Raw genomic sequence first — 16499 nt, 5'->3', positions numbered from 1 at the left:
ATTTTAATAGATTGTAAAGAAACAATTTTTTCGTGTCACTAGAGACCTCTAGGGGCGTAGCCGCTAGTATCTTATAATTTAATCTAAAGAAAACTTAACTATCTCTCCGTATAATAAAACCTAAATAGTTCAATTATACCATTCCTGGAAATATAAAACATCTTTGTATATAAAATTATTAATTTTAAGTAGCGGCAGCCGCCAATATTGCCAGCGGCGGATTTTTTTATTCCTTTGCCAAAAAATAACTGATTAATTCCTATGGGGACGGTTAATAACAAAGTGAGACCCATTTAGGTCCCAACTATTACAGCAAACCAACCCTTTGATTGCACAACCTATGTTTTGAAGTTCTAACAGTGCATGGTAATGAGTTTTGCCTGTTCTGGTCCAAGACATTCCCCTTACTCTTAATATTAATGTAGCGCATCTGACATAGCAGCATTAGGTACAAACTTTGAAGCCTTTAGCATTTTATTTTCAGCTTCAATTACAGGCAGTTTATAAATCGTAGCAGTTAAGTGTCATTTTGGCTGTTAACCGCAAAAAAAGGAACTAAATACTATTGCGGCCGTCAAGCCATGGTTGATATTATTTCTCAGAAACTACTTTGTCTGCTTATATTACAGTTTTAAGTATAAAATACAGGAATTTATCAATGTTAGAAAAGTTAAATTTTCTTATATTTCAAAAACTGTGTCTGAGTAAAGTATTGTTCAGTGAGTTATTGAAAACTTAATTTTTAGAATTCTCTGTCCCTTATTTTTAGGTAAGATTTAATTTAATTTCAATATTACATTCCAAGTTTATAAATACTATATAACTGTAGAAAGCAATGAAGATGAATAATGGTTATTTATCGCATCGTATTATATTTAGACAGCTTTTCTCGGATATTAAAATAATTAAAACTAGTTTTGTTATCTTCGGGGGCCCAAGGCTCTGTCTAACAAAATTGGTACTAATTAGATGATTTGTATTTTAATATTCATGGAATATTGTCTATAACACGATGCTATACATGATTTTTCAGTGTGACATAGCTTAACCGGTTCTAATTCAGTGGACATTAATCGGGTTTTAAGCCATACTGGAGAACAATTTATCCTAACTTTTTTTTATAAATGACGGTCGAACAGACTTTTCAACTTGAACAGTAGATTTGCAACTTACTGGAAATTTACGCTTTGTTAAACACTAAAGGCTACACCCTTAGTGGCTTTGTATTCAAAGGAGAACTCAATCAGTTCAGTAGTTATTGGAATCTAAAACAAAAAAACTTACTACTATATAATATGATAAAGAAGTATAAAAGATTATGATAAATATAGTCAGAATAGTTATTTATCTCATCGTATTATAGACAGCTTTCCAGAGATACTAAAATGAAAAAATTTATAATTAAACCCAATTTTGGTTAAGGCCCGGGCTAACAAAACTGGTAGTCATTTTATAATTTTTTTTTATTTTCGTGGAAAATTGTCTGTAAAACGATGCTATACTTGATTTTACAGTATAGCTGAAAACTGGTTCTAATCCAGCGGATATTAATTGGTTTCTAAGAAATACTGGAAAAAACATGAAAACAAAAAGGATTAATCTCAAACGTTCCAAGTTCTAAAAGGTTTTTCTAATCAACTTAAATCATATTAAAGCTTAAAAAAAATATTGTAAATTAGCTCTCTTTTTATTTTATAATAGTTATTTCTCGCATCGTATTATATGCAGCTTTCCGCGGACATAAAATGTACAATTATAAACCTATTTTTTAATCCCGAGATGCCGAATGCATGGGCTAAAAAAAACTGGTTTAAATCTTATGATTGTAAATTTTTATATTCGTAGAAAACTGGATATAATACGATGCTAGACATAGTTTTTTCGTATGGATGAGAACCGGTTATAATCCACCGGATATTAATCGGTTTCGAATGAATACGAGAAAATGATTTCTATATTACTAAAAATCATTCTTTTTTGGGCTGATGTTTTATTAAAAGGATCGAAATAAATATAAAACAAGGATGGCAACGTCCTTAAAAGCGAAGCTCTGAAATCAGACGTTAGGCCAAACGCACATCAAAAATGGTAGAGTGTCAGGGCTGAATAAGCTGATTGTGAATTTATACGTCGAAACAAAATTGTATGTAAATTTGTTGCAAAATTGTTGAAATACAGCATACTTAAATTTTAAGGCCTCAACATGTTTTGATTGGACCTATGGACTATCTAAATATAGAGTTGGCACGCAATTAAAATCGATCCTGACTGTTACAGGAATCATGATACAAAGTTTAAAATCGTTAGGACCATTCTAATAAATCTATATTAAAGAAAAGAGCTATCCTTTCCGGACGAACTGACCCTATATTATAGAATGCTTCGCTTTAAATAATTTTTTGTTTAGCCGTAATGAAAAATACATATTTTCATTCATAAAATTGTTTCTACTCGACCAAAGTTACAAACAGACGCAATGAAACAGTCTAAATATAGAAAATCTTGGCTTCTATAAATGTAAAAGAGTGGTGGAAATGTATTTTGCATATAAATACAGAGAAATGACAGGTTTCTTAGATCTTATTGTAATGATAATATAACAATACCATATAAGGTTTATTCAGGCTTAAAGTAGACTGTTATTTTATAATATTAATATCTAAAGACACAGCCTAGAGACTTAATGATAAAACAGGAGAAATGAATAGACTCGAGCTAACACTGGCTTGACGCAGGAATTTAGTGATAGATAAATTGCTTTAGATTATATAATTGTTCTAATTAGGGAAGTATGTTTTAATATAATAGAAAGATTCTAGCGAATGACAGTAAAAAATCCTACACCATCCCAAAACTTAATTTTAAAATAGCTTAAAAACATCATTGGATCTGTGTGAAGCTTTCAAAGATTAAAGAACTTGATTGGATCAGTGGTTAATGAGATCTTCAGGGACAAACAAACAAAAAATTAAATCTAAAACAAACAAGAAGAATCCAATTTTTTCAACCAATAATTTAAATCAACAAAGGGTGTAATAATAGAGGACAGTGTCGTGTTGAGGGTAGTTGTAATTGAAATTGGGAAGACACTCCCTTTACCTTATACCCTCCATTCCTACTGACCAATAAATGAGATCTATATTAGCAACCTAAATTGACGACAATTATTCCCCATATATTCACGTATATCATATCCTTATTCCTACATTCCTGATATTATCTTATCTACTCTACACAAATGGAAAATGTTCTACACATATCTATATTATTAATATTACAATATTTGGCTCAATAGTAGCTGAGTATCCACAAATTCCCCAATAGTAGCTGAGTATCCACGCATATTTCCCTAGAGTAGTTGAAAATACACACTTTTCCCCTATGGTAGTTTAATATCACTATAGTTCATCAAATGTAGTTGAATATCAAAGAATGACCCCCAATAGGAGCTAAATATCCACGTGGATACGCAGCTACCATTGAGTCGATTTTTTGAGAGTAGATTTATGTTTTTGCGCTAAGCTTGAATAAATAATAATAGTACGAAAAGATTTAAATAAACTTAAGGATCCAAAGGGATAAGACAATAAATTGATTGTTCACCTCCAATTATGATTTGCAAAATTACCCCATACAAAGATTAAGAGTAAGGATGGAAAAGTTTTGGACTCTGCTTGTTGGTACCAATAAAAATCTAATAAAGTACCTAAACTATTTTAGCGAACGAATGTGGTGATGTTTATAAAACTTTGGGACCAGTAAAATTTACATTCTAATGTCCCAAAATTTGAACATAGATTCCTATGACACAAAAGAAACATTTTAGTTGTGTTGAAAAAAAGAAATTCTCTGGTAACACCTATCTAACACACACACACACATCCACTTTAGAAAATATAGGATTAATATAAAAGTATATGTAGTACATACTAGAATTATATCTCAGTACTTAAATAATTTTATTATATATACTTTACAATATACTTATAGGATAACATTTTTTGGGTATAGTCCTTTTCACGACATCCCTCCATAAGGAGCGATTCTTCGTATTTTTAAAATGGCTTTTTATAGGTTATTTTAGGTTAGGTTAGGTTATATTGTGTTAGGTGATTGCCCCACAGGGTTAGGTAATTGGCCCCGCAGGTTTAGAGCCCCCCGCAGGGGCTAGAAATAGGAGAAAAGCTACTGTGAAAAATACGAAGAATCGCTCCTTATGGAGGGATGTCGTGAAAAGGACTATACCCCATTTTTTTTTTGGGTGTTTTGTATCTTATCACTGGTTGTTGCGCCGCTAGCATCTAGCTCAATTGGTCCAGTGCAGTGGCTAGTGAGATTTTAACAGACAAATAAAAAATTATTATTTAAAATCATACTAGTGTATGTGTCCCTAACATCTAGGAAAGGAATAGAAAAGGGCAGAAAAATGGTCTGAAACCATCCAAAGGCTTTATTCTAAAAATATAATAGTCTAAAACCCATTCTGGGACCTTTCTGAGGCTTACCTACAGAACTCAATTGGTTCAGTAGTTATTGAGATCTTAATCTTAAAAACCTTAGTACTTAATATCATATTAAAGAAAACTTTATATGATAGCAATTTTATCGATTCACCAATCAAAGTAGCAGATAACCAACTCTACCCCTGAGCTATATTTTCCAAACCAAGTAACCTTATTTAAACAAACCTAACCTTACCTTAAGTAAAATCAAACAGGTCTGTGATCGACTGAAAACTTTGAGGAAAACTTCCTATATTCATATGAAATAATAATGGATATAGAATACGTGGATATCATGACTGGGGGAAATTTTGTTTGATTTTTGGTTGCTATTATAGTCCTCATTTATTGGTCTGTTCTTTCCTAGAAGGACCAATTTATTTTAGTTGTCGAAAATATGGTGCAACATCCAAGTAATTATAAACAGGAATAAGGTATAACCAACAATCGAAATAAATCTAAAATAGTATTTGGGGGGCAGATGGAAAGTTAGTCAATTTTACTATGTGTAAACGACAGCTGAAAACACGTTTAGGTTGCATGATTTTTTTTTTAGAATTAACTTGTTGTTGGTATAAGCTGGTATAATCCTCCATTCTTTGTTAAGAACCTGCGTAACCAGATCATGACGACGAACCTGTGGATCGAGCAGCTGTGGAACGACTACAAGCTGACGTGGAACCCGGAGGAGTACGGCGGTGTCGACATACTCCATGTTCCCAGTCGACACATCTGGCTACCAGATATTGTGCTTTATAACAAGTAAGTACCATTTACTTAACCAGCGACCGTGGTTTAACACCTAGAGCATTCGCTCCACGTCGAAAAAGTTCGAGTTTCGGCTTCCTACCGCGTCAAAACTAAATTATTAAAGTGTTCCTGGTGCTGCTATGTCAAACAGAGGTCGTGCAATCAAAGAGTTGGTTGTCTGGGTGATTAAGCGCGTCACACTGCAATTTACACACAGAGTATGTTCAAAGTGGCGTGGAAAGGACATGAACCCGATGCCTCATCTAGTACCCGGGAGGTCTTCAAGTAGCATTTAAACATTCCTGGACCTATTAGAAGCTACATTGTAAAGTAGAGCCATATAGGTTCAGCGGTTAGCAAGATACTTCAGTAATCACAGTAGACATCCTGATACTTTCATTAAGGATGAGTTGACGTTCAAGTGTGGGGGAAAAGGGGTGTTTAATATCCCCCTAAAACTTTGTCAAAATTCTTAGAAACACATTAGATTATCCCCCCTTAAACCTTTGAAACCTCCAATTTTGCCCCTCTCAAAATAAAAAAGCTTGGACGTCCCTGGATGATAGAAAGATTACCTAAATGATATATGACATAAACATCAGAGATCGGTTCTTAAAAAAGAATGCCGCGTTTTTTTCGACATTTTTAAGACATTTATTGATTGAACGAAGACGATATCGTTATACAGAGTATACAACTTAAGAATTCAAAATTTTAAAATTATTATTTTAGCTATTTGAATAATTCGCTTTTGTTGGTACAGCCTTCATAGAATAAAAAACAAATTATCTTCAATTCATTTTTGCTGCATATTAATTAATGCATCTTTTTAAAGCTGTATTAGACATTATACAAATGGCTAAAATAATAATTTTATAATTTTGAATTATTAAGTTGTATACTCTGTATTACGATATCGTCTTCGTTCAATCAATCAATGTCTAAGAAATTTTGAAAAAACGCGGCATTCTTTTTTAAGAACCCATCTCAGAGATTTTATCCTATCCGTTACACAACTTGTCTCAACTGCAATGGAAGGGTTATTAAATGTATATCAAGTTTATAAATGTGATCAAAGGCTTATAAAATAGTGATGGTTTTGAAAAGATTTTAGTAAAGTAAAGTGAAATTCATATCAGGGATCTAAAGGGATAAGACAATGTCCGATAAATTGATGTACATTCCCAATAATGAAACACAAAATTTCAATTGGTGTTAAAAACGTTAGGAAACTAAACTTAATTTACCAACCAATCAAAATTCATTAAAAGTCCCCAAACTTGTTTAGGTACAAATAAGAAAACGTCATTATAATACTTTGGGGACTAGTGAAAATAAATAGCCCAATGCCCCTTCCCTCCCTGAAAATTTTAGTGTATTGTCCAAACTTATACGCTCTAGTTGATGGAAACAAATCTAAAATCCCCCACTGCAGTATTAGAGTAAAGAGTGTAATACAAATTTTAATGCAATCTGTCATGAACATAAAATAGGAGACACCATTACACTGTAAACAATTTTCATAACAAATATGATATTAATATCCGCTGGATTAAAACCGGTTGTCAGCCATTCTAAAAAATCATGTATAGTATCATATTAAAGACAAATTCCTATGATTATTTTATAAGTTCATATAATTAATACCACTTTTAATAGACCGGGAATTCAATTTCAATCTTATAATTTTTCATTTTAATATCCGCGGAACCATCAACGAGTGGAGAATTGTGTTTCTTGGGTAGGCCATATATAACAATGGGGTTTTTTTTTTAAGTACTCCTTCCCCTCTCAGCTCCCAGAAGCTATTTGTAAACAATAAATCATCTGTTCATTAAGCTTTAATTTTAAAGACCTAACTTAAAAGCAATTTAAAGTTGATTAATGTAGTCAAATTCTTGCTTTGAAAGTCGGAAATTGTAAATTGTCCTCTTGAAAGGAATTGTATGTAAACTAGACATGTTCGTTTTTTCTTCATTTTTTGTTCTAAGAAAATAGGATACTTTTTTCAGAGTATTTGGGGAAAGTAACACCCAAAAGTCAACAAACCATTTATTTGTCTAAACGTGTTAAAATAACATGATATTGATTCTGGTATTTTTGGAGGGCCATAGATAGATAAAAGGCAGGCATGACAGATACTGTTTAGAATGTCTTTAGTATGACGCACTCGGGCACTTGAAGGAGACTTTAAATTTATTTTTTTTAATTTTTTGTTCAGGGCAATTTCTCTTCTGAGTTAGGACTTTTAACAAATAACAAGGACAAATAATTAAAACTTTTAAAGTAAAGAGAAGCTTATTGTAAAAGAGAGCCATATCCGTCCAGTGGTTAGCGTGATACTTCAGCACATACTTATAAACATGAGTTTACATTTGGATTATTGAGGAAAAAATTGTAGGTTAGGAGGTTATCGAAAATAGAACCCAATCGGTTCTATGATTGGCTAGATTTTAAGCACAGACAGACAGACATCTAAAGCCTAAGTTGGTTGTCTGGTGGACGTTTTGAATTGAAGGCCAAAATAAGATCCAATCATGCGGCAAAAAAAATTGGAAAAAGCAAAAATTATAAATTTCGTCTAGGGGGAGAAAGTCACTCACGTGACGTCATAAAAATGAGGGAGATGAGAGGAGAAATGGAAAAGAAAACCCCTAAAAAAGAGATTGATAATCCCTCATTTTTATGACGTTACGTGGCTGATTTTTGAGTGACTTTCTCCCCATAAATTTTGAACCTGTCTACTGAAGAATGATTTGTTTCACTTTGTAAGGAGTTGTTGAGAGAGGGACTTCAATTAGATTATAAGCTAAAATACATCCATAAACGAGTTGGTAATCGAATAAGAAACGTGCAGTTGTTTAACACAAGGATCTAAAGGGATCAAAACAACATAACACGATGGGAATTTTATTATTTTTTATGTTTACCAAGGATGTCTTTCTGAATTAAGATATTACATATTGATTATTTGTTGTGCCAAATTGGTTCTGCCTTTAAGTAAATGCCAATTTTTGTCTAAGCTATTTTCCAATAGGTAGAAAAATAAAGTACTTACTATAATTCAATAATTCCCTACAACAACATGAAATAAAGAAATTATTTGGTTGCATTTTAAAACTAAAATATGAAATGTCTTAAGGTTCCGGCTCTATTGAGCTATATCATAAGTAGAACACAGTGTGAAAATTAAATTTCTGTAATATTTGTAAAGGGGTTTTAAGAATTTTGAATATTATTGATTTGGGTTTGTGATAATTAAGTTTACATTTCTACCTAAAAAAACAAGGATGACAACATCCATAAAAGCGAAGCTCTAAACGGTAGGACAACCGAACATTAACACTTGTAGAGTATAATAATTAGAAAATCAGAATATAGATGTATAAGATCGAAACAAATTATAAGTTAATTTGTTGAAACACTGTGTAAATACAGGATGTTGTTTAAGGACATACTTACATTTTAGGACTTGATTAAGAGATGCTTCGCGTATAACATTGTGCTTTGTTGTCCTAGGAATCAGTAATCCAAAAATCAGATCAATCGGATAATTTTATCACATAAAAATTTGTTGTAAAAAAAGTTAAAAATCAACATGTTTAAAATGGACGTACGGACATTCAGGAAACGATTATAGAGTTGCTACGCTTTCTAAATTGTACCTAACTACTACAGGAATCACCATGCAAAATCGATAGGACAATTCTAACCTGTTTAAATTAACGAAAAAAAGCTATCCGTCTCAGACGTACGGACGGGCGGACCTACCCTAATTATAGAAAAGCTTCGCTTTTAAAAATCAATTAGATTCTTTGATCTATCAATATTTTGTATTTTGCTTTAAATTTATTGAGTATTGTCTTATACGATTTTAATATTCATCTCACTTGCCTTATTTGCCTATCATTTTACTTTTGAAACAAAGTCTTTGCCTTTGATTAAATTCTAACTTTGATATCTGATAAATTTAGTTGACAGGGTGTTCAAACTGCACACATTTTAACAGAATTGAATTAAAAATTTCTACCAAACAAAATTGATTATTTTCCTCAAAGTGTCCATTAAACATAAAACCCCCCACCCTCTCTTATTTTTAAATAATTTTAAAATATGGGAGATTTAAAATAAAATGCTGAATAATATTTGATCAGTTGTCTTATCAAGGACGTCCAAGGGGGGGGGGGGTAAAGTGGTTTACTTAGTTTTTTTTTAATCAGTAATGGTACTTTATATATTTTTATTAGCAGCTACGACCCTAGAGGCTTCTAGGGCCACGTAAAATTGTTTTTTTTTTTCAATCCATTTTAAAATCAGCTATTTACAAAAAATGTTTAGTTAGCAAAATTTGTCCGCAGGGCTGCGTTTGTTTATCTAATTTATTTTTGAGGATTTCTCTGGGAGGGTGGTGGTACCCTCCCTCAAAATAGTTATAAACCTTCTTGGGACCTATGAGAAGCAACCCTGTTAAGGATAACCCGATCAATTCAGCGGTCAGCGAGATCCTTCAGTACAAACAGACATAAAGACAAACAGACAAACATCCTGTTACTTTATTATACGGATATCAAGACTTTCATTCCTAAAAGGATTGTTACGCTGCTCCTATACTTACTAAAAAAAATCTTAGATTTATAGTCCTGTAATTGCTTCGTCACTTATGGATATTTATTGTTTTGTTTCACTATATAATCTATCAATTTTGAAGTTAAAATAAGTGTAATTCTCAGGGTTCGGAAGCCGCAGCCGCAGCCTCAGCCTCAGCCACCATCAGCCGCGCGGCTTACGAGAAGCCTCAAAATCAGCCGCGCGGCTTCCTCAGCCACCCAATAAGCCTCAGCCTTAGTCGCAGCCGCGAGGCTTAAAGAAAACATAAGCCACTGTAAGCCTCAGCCGCATTCAGCCACTGTAAGCCTCAGCCACTGTAAGCCTCAGCCACAAAACTCCAATTCAGCCACATTAAGCCTCAGCCGCACTAAGCCTCATTCAGCCAACGCCCCTCTAAGCCTCAGCCGCAATCAGCCGCGCGGCTTATAGTTAAGGAAGCCTCAGCCACACTCAGCCGCGCGGCTGTTAATAATTTGAAGCCGCAGCCGCACTCAGCCGCGCGGCTTCAAGAAAGCCTCAGCCGCAGCTGCAAAGTTATGATTATGCCGCAGCCGCAGCCGCGCGGCTTGATATTTGTAAGCCGCAGCCTCAGCCGCAGCTTAATTTTTTAAATTCAGCCGCAGCTTTGACACAGCCGCGCGGCTGAGATATTGTAAGCCCCAGCCGCAGCCGCAGGTGCTAAATTAGTACAAGCCTCAGCCGTCAATTCAGCCGCGGGGCTTAATTTTCATTTAATTTTGTCTGTCTGAAGCTTAAGATCTCAGCAACCACTGAACTGACAATGTTGTCCTTCTCAGGAATCCTTTTACTACAGTAACAGGATGTCTATGTGTCTGTGTATCTGTGTGTCTGTACCGAAGGATCTCTCTAACCGCTGAATCGATCGGGTTCTCCTTAACAGGGTAGCTTCTCATAGGTCCTGGGAAGGTTTATAACTATTTTTTTGGGGGTGGGACACCCCCAACCCCCCCAAAAAATTAAAAATCCCCCCCCCTCAAATAAAGAAAAAATTTTTTAAATTTTTTAAACTTAAATTAAAAATGAGGGGGGAGGCCCCCCCCCCTAAAAAAAAAAATTCCCCCCCCCCAAAAAAAATTTTTTGTTTACTTTTCTTTAAAAATTTAAAATAAGAAATTGGGTTATTAAATTTGACTCTCTCTCTTCCTCAAGTGCCCCCTAGAGGCCTCTAGGGGCGTAGCCGCTAGTTATATATATATTGACATTGGATGGTTTTGAGCTAATTTTGGGGTGGGGGTCAGACATTTCCATCGCCCAAAAATAATTTTTTTAAATGTTATACTTTTAAATTTTTTTATATTCTTTTATAAAAATTTTATCTTAAGTTTTTTTTAAAATTACAACATAGAAACTACCATCTCGAACAACTACAAAAAGTTTGAACCTGTAATGTAAGAGCTCCAGTAGCGCAATCAGTTAGCGCACGGTTCTTCTACACTGTTATGCCGGGGTTATAAGTTCGAATTTCACCAGGAGCAATACGTTTTTGAACGTTGATACTTATGAATATTATTGAATACTATTTATAGGGTAACTGCCCTACTGACGTTTGCCTAATTTTATTGTTTTTAAAAGATACAAATTTTTCAGAATTTACTTAATATTTACTATGAATTTGTATTATCTTAAATTTTTTTTCTTGTACAAGTGGCCTATTTAGCTCAATGGTAGAGCACTCGTCTTGTAAACTAGGGACCGTGAGTTCAAACCTCACAGGGGGCAATCAATTTTTGTGATACTCAAGTTATATAGTAGCTTCTCTATTATTTTTCCGTTTAGGTACGCAATACTTGTTATATATAATTAAGCTTCTCCTACTTAGATATTTCTTCAATTTTAAATGTATTTAATACGTTGTGGTTGATGAGAGACACTGAAAAAGTTATGCAAAAAAAAAGATTTGTATGGAGAGTTATTTTGTCTGTAGATTAAGAATTCGATAACTACTGAACTAATGAAAACTTTTTAAATTGCCTTTTCCAAGTTTTTGAATTTTTTAAAAAACTAAAATTAAAACTGGTGGGTGCTCAACCAAACTCCCCCCTATTTTCCCATAAAAAAATAATAAAAGTCACCCTTCATCCCCCCAAATTTTTTTTTCTTCTGGGATTCGAACCCGGATGATAGATGGTTCAAAGCTGTTACCGTACCAAAAAGCTATCAGAGCTCCAATATTTCAAAATGAAAATTTGTCTTATTTTTAGATCATTAAGTATTATGATGTCTGTTTGTTTGTCTGTCTTTATGTTTGTACTACAGGATCTCGCTAACTACTAAACCGATATGGTGCTCCTATTCAGGGTAGTTTCTTATAGGTACTGGGAAGGTTTACAACTATTTTGGGGGAGGGTACCATCACACTACCAGAAAAAAATTGCCTTAGAAAAAAAATTAAACATCACCCCAAAATTAAAAATGGGATTTACACGCCCTGGCCCTCCCCACCCAATAAAAATCACCCTACCCCCCAAAAAATTATTTTAATTCAGTTCTTCTTTTTCCAGTACCTATTGTTTAGTATTTTTTGTAATAACTTCATAATTACATTGTCATTAAGACTATGTGACATAAAAAGTTAGTCATAAAAATTATACCCATGAATAATTGTAATAAAAAGCACTTTTGTAAAAAAAACATTTTTCATAAGAGGTAAGTTTTTATGACAAATACATTTATTGCAAGTGTACATATGATAAGCATTTTAAAGATGGTTATTTTTAAGACAAATTTAACCTGCGTACCATGGCTCAACATGTAGCGCATCTGCTTGTCATCATGGAGGTAATAGGTTCGAATCTTGGCCAGACACTGCGTGAAAACTGAAGACGTTAAATGGTTCCTACTGCAGCTATGCCAGGTATGCAACATGTAAAGTTAGAGTATGAGGATTTCCTTGGCTCGTAAACAGGCGTAACTCATTACCATAGGACTTTCTGGCAGGTAGTTGGTTGCTGGATAGATGTCACTTAAATTGGAAAGAATTGGTTCCCCTTAATTATCCAAGGTTCAACAAGAAGCGCATCTGCTTGTCATCAGGGAGGTAATAGGTTCGAATCTCGGCCAGACACTGCGTTATAACTGAAGACATTAAATGGTTCCTACTGCTGCTATGGCAGGTGTGCAACATGTAAAGTTAGAGTAGGAGGATTTCCTTGGCTCATAAACAGGCGTAACTCATTACCATAAAACTTTCAGGCAGGTAGTTCAATAAAAAAAGTTGGTTGCTGGATAGATGTCACTTAAACTAATACAGAAAAGGAAAGAATTGGTTCCCCAAGGTTCAACAAGTAGCGCATCTGCTTGTCATCAGGGATGAAATAGGTTCGAATCTCGCGCAGACACTGCGTTATAACTGAAGACATTAAATGGTTCCTAGGTGCTTGGTGTGCAACATGAACAGGCGCAAAGGAAAGATATAATTCCCCTTAGTTATCCAGGGTTGTTGGACCTTGAGTTAATGTCATAGAAACCCTCGACCGTGGCTCAACATGTAGCGCATCGGCTCGTCGTCTGGGAGTTGATAGGCTTTGTACTGCATCATAACTAAAGATGTTGAAATAAATTCCTACTGCTAAAAAACTTGTATAAAACTTTGGGTACCAGTATAAAACTTTAGGTATCAGAATAAATTTTTGTCTATTAGTATAAAACTTTGGGTACTAGTATAAAACTTTGGGTACCAGAATAAATTTTTGGCTATTAGTATAAAATTTTGGGTACCAGTATAAAACTTTGGGTACCAGTATAAAACTTTGGGTACCAATATAAAATTTGGGTACCAGTATAAAACTTTGGGTACTCGTATAAAACTTAAGGTACCAGTATAAAACTTTGGGTACCAATATTAAAACAAAATTTTAGGTATTAGTATAAAATTTTGGGTACCAGTATAAAACTTTGGGTACCAGTATAAAACTTTGGGTACCAGTATAAAACTTTGGGTACCAGTATAAAATTTGGGTACCAGTATAAAATTTGGGTAACTGTATAAAACTTTGGGTACCAGTATAAAACTTTGGGTACCAGTATAAATTTTTAGTACCAGTATAAAACTTTTGGTACCAGTATAAAACTTTGGGTACCAGTATAAAACTTTGGGTTCTAGTATAAAACTTTGGGTACCAGTAAAAAACTTTGGGTACCAGTATACATTTTTAGTACCAGTATAAAACTTTGGGTACCAGTTTAAAACTTTGGGTACCAGTATAAAACTTTGGGTACCAGTATAAAATTTGAGTACTAGTCTAAAACTTTGGGTACCTGTATAAAAACTTTGGGTACCAGTATAAAACTTTGAGTACTAGTATAAAACTTTGGGTACCAGTATAAAACTTTGGGTACTAGAATAAAACTTTGGATACCAGAATAAAATTTGAGTACTAGTATATAATTTTGGGTACTAGTATAAAACTTTGGGTACCAGTATAAAACTTTGGGTACCAGTATAAAATTTTGGGTACCAGTATAAAACTTTAGGTACCAGTATAAAACTTTGGGTACCAGAATAAAACTTTGGGTACCAGTATAAAATTTTGGGTACCAGTAAAATTTGGGTACCAGTATAAAACTTTGTGTACCAGTCTAAAACTTTGGTTACCAGTAAAATTTGGGTACCAGTATAAAACTTTGGGTTCTAGTCTAAAACTTTGGGTACCATTATAAAACTTTGGGTACCAGACTAAAACTTTGGGTACCAGTATAAAACTTTGAGTACCAGTATAAAACTTTGGGTACTAGAATAAAACTTTGGGTACTAGAATAAAACTTTGGGTACCAGAATAAAATTTGAGTACTAGTATATAATTTTGGGTACCAGTATAAAACTTTGGGTACTAGAATAAAACTTTGGGTACCAGTATAAAACTTTGGGTACCAGTATAAAATTTGGGTACTAATTCTGAATCAAACATTTGAAAAAATCCTGCTGTCCTCCCCCCTCTTCCCTCCACTCTTATTCTCACAACCCCTAACCACCCTCAACTCTCCAAAAAATGTCCTAGAATGCATTTAAAAAATCCAATTTAGCCGAAGCCTCAGCTGCAAAGCTTATTTTATAATCAGCCATAAGATCAGCCGCAAGGCTTAATATTGTATTCAGCCGCAGCCGCATTCAGCTGCGCGGCTGAATTTAATTCAGCCACAGCCTCAGCCGCACGGCTTTCAGTAAGCCGCAGCCTCAGAATCAGCCGCGAGGCTTAATTATGTTATCAGCCACTCTCAGCCTCAGCCTCACTCAGCCGCGCGGCTTAATTTTCCAATCAGCCACTGTAAGCCGCAGCCGCTATGAGCCGCGCGGCTTTCAGTAAGCCGCAGCCTCAGCCACAAATCCTTCAGCCACTGTAAGCCTCAGCCACCCTCAGCCACTGTAAGCCTCAGCGCTTGAAGCCTCAGCCACAAAATTCCAATTCAGCCACTGTAAGCCTCAGCCACCCCAATTCTTATTAAGCCTCAGCCGCATTCAGCCGCAGCCACTCTCAGCCGCACTAAGCCTCAGCCACTCTCAGCCTCAGCCACTTCCATAACTTTAAGCAGCCGCAGCCGCAGCCACAGCCGCAAATTAGGATTCAGCCGCAGCCGCAGCCGCGCGGCTGATAGCGCGGCTTCCGAACCCTGGTAATTCTAACCAGATTATCCCTAATCCCAACCTAATATGTTCAAACCAATTGCATTCTCCCTCACAAATAAAAGGATACATCTTTCTTGTTTTTCCTCTGTTAAAATATTTTCCAGTGGGCTTTGAAATCGATTGATTGGATTAGTACTTAGTACTGATTCTCTGCCATACTGAAAAATCATGTATAGCATCCTATTAAAAACAATTTTCCAAGAACATTTTTAAAAAACATAAAATGAATACTAGTTTTATTAGCCCGGTCCTTTGGCCCCTTATGGCTATCAAAACTGGTTTTGATCTTATAATTCTTCATTTTTACAAAAAAAAAACTGCCTATAATACGATGCGATATATAACTATTAAACTTCTTTATTTATATCTTCAACAATTAATTTTATTATTTCTTTATTAATTTTTAAGTGTTCTTCAAAATATTTAATATATTTCTAATGCAAGTATGATATTTCATTATCTTAAAGGAAATTAAAACCAAAAATTTATTAAGTCTTTTTATCTCTTCAACTCCTGAATATTTTTTTCATTTTTTTGCATCTTGCAACATGGCTGCATATGGACATAACATAACATTGAAAAGAAAATTTAATGTGAGCAGAAATAATGAATATATCTATAATACAAAGTAGAACGATGTCTGTCTGTTTGTAGCAAAGGATCTCGCTAACCGCTGAACCGATCGGGTTCTCCTTTACAGGGTTGCTTCTCTTAGGCCCCGGGAAGGTTCATAACTATTTTCTTGAGGGGTAAGACACCCCCAACCCCCTCAAAAAATGAGAAATACCCCCCTCCCAAAAAATGAAAAAAAATCTTTTAAATCTAAAATACGAAAAATTGGCTTGATCAAACCTCTTGGGGCAAAGCCTCTAGAGGCTAGGGGCGAAGCCGCTAGTAAAATATATAAACGAGGGAAATTAAGAAAGCATTATAGAACACGTTTTGTGTGTTGAATAATAACATGGTCAGTTTAAACTTGGGTATGTATGCGGGGT

The 16499-nt window shown here is 34.5% G+C and overlaps 1 protein-coding gene and 1 non-coding gene across 2 annotated transcripts in view; both read left to right on the top strand.

Moving 5' to 3' along the window:
- Window positions 1-16499, top strand: part of LOC145327064 (acetylcholine receptor subunit alpha-like) — a 120221-nt gene that overhangs the window by 25340 nt on the left and 78382 nt on the right. The window contains exon 3 of the mRNA XM_080170583.1: window positions 5110-5264. Within this exon, the coding sequence (XP_080026709.1) occupies window positions 5110-5264 (155 nt within the window). The remainder of the gene's footprint in view (window positions 1-5109; window positions 5265-16499) is intronic.
- Window positions 11529-11600, top strand: TRNAT-UGU (transfer RNA threonine (anticodon UGU)). Its single transcript has one exon. It is a non-coding gene; the product is annotated as a tRNA-Thr (tRNA).

This window comes from Acartia tonsa, chromosome 8 (genome assembly GCF_053477335.1).
Source record: "Acartia tonsa isolate MP-2025a chromosome 8, ASM5347733v1, whole genome shotgun sequence".
NCBI lineage: Eukaryota > Metazoa > Arthropoda > Copepoda > Calanoida > Acartiidae > Acartia > Acartia tonsa.
Note: the sequence above shows the minus strand (reverse complement) of the source record. Positions and strands in the feature narration are given on the sequence as shown.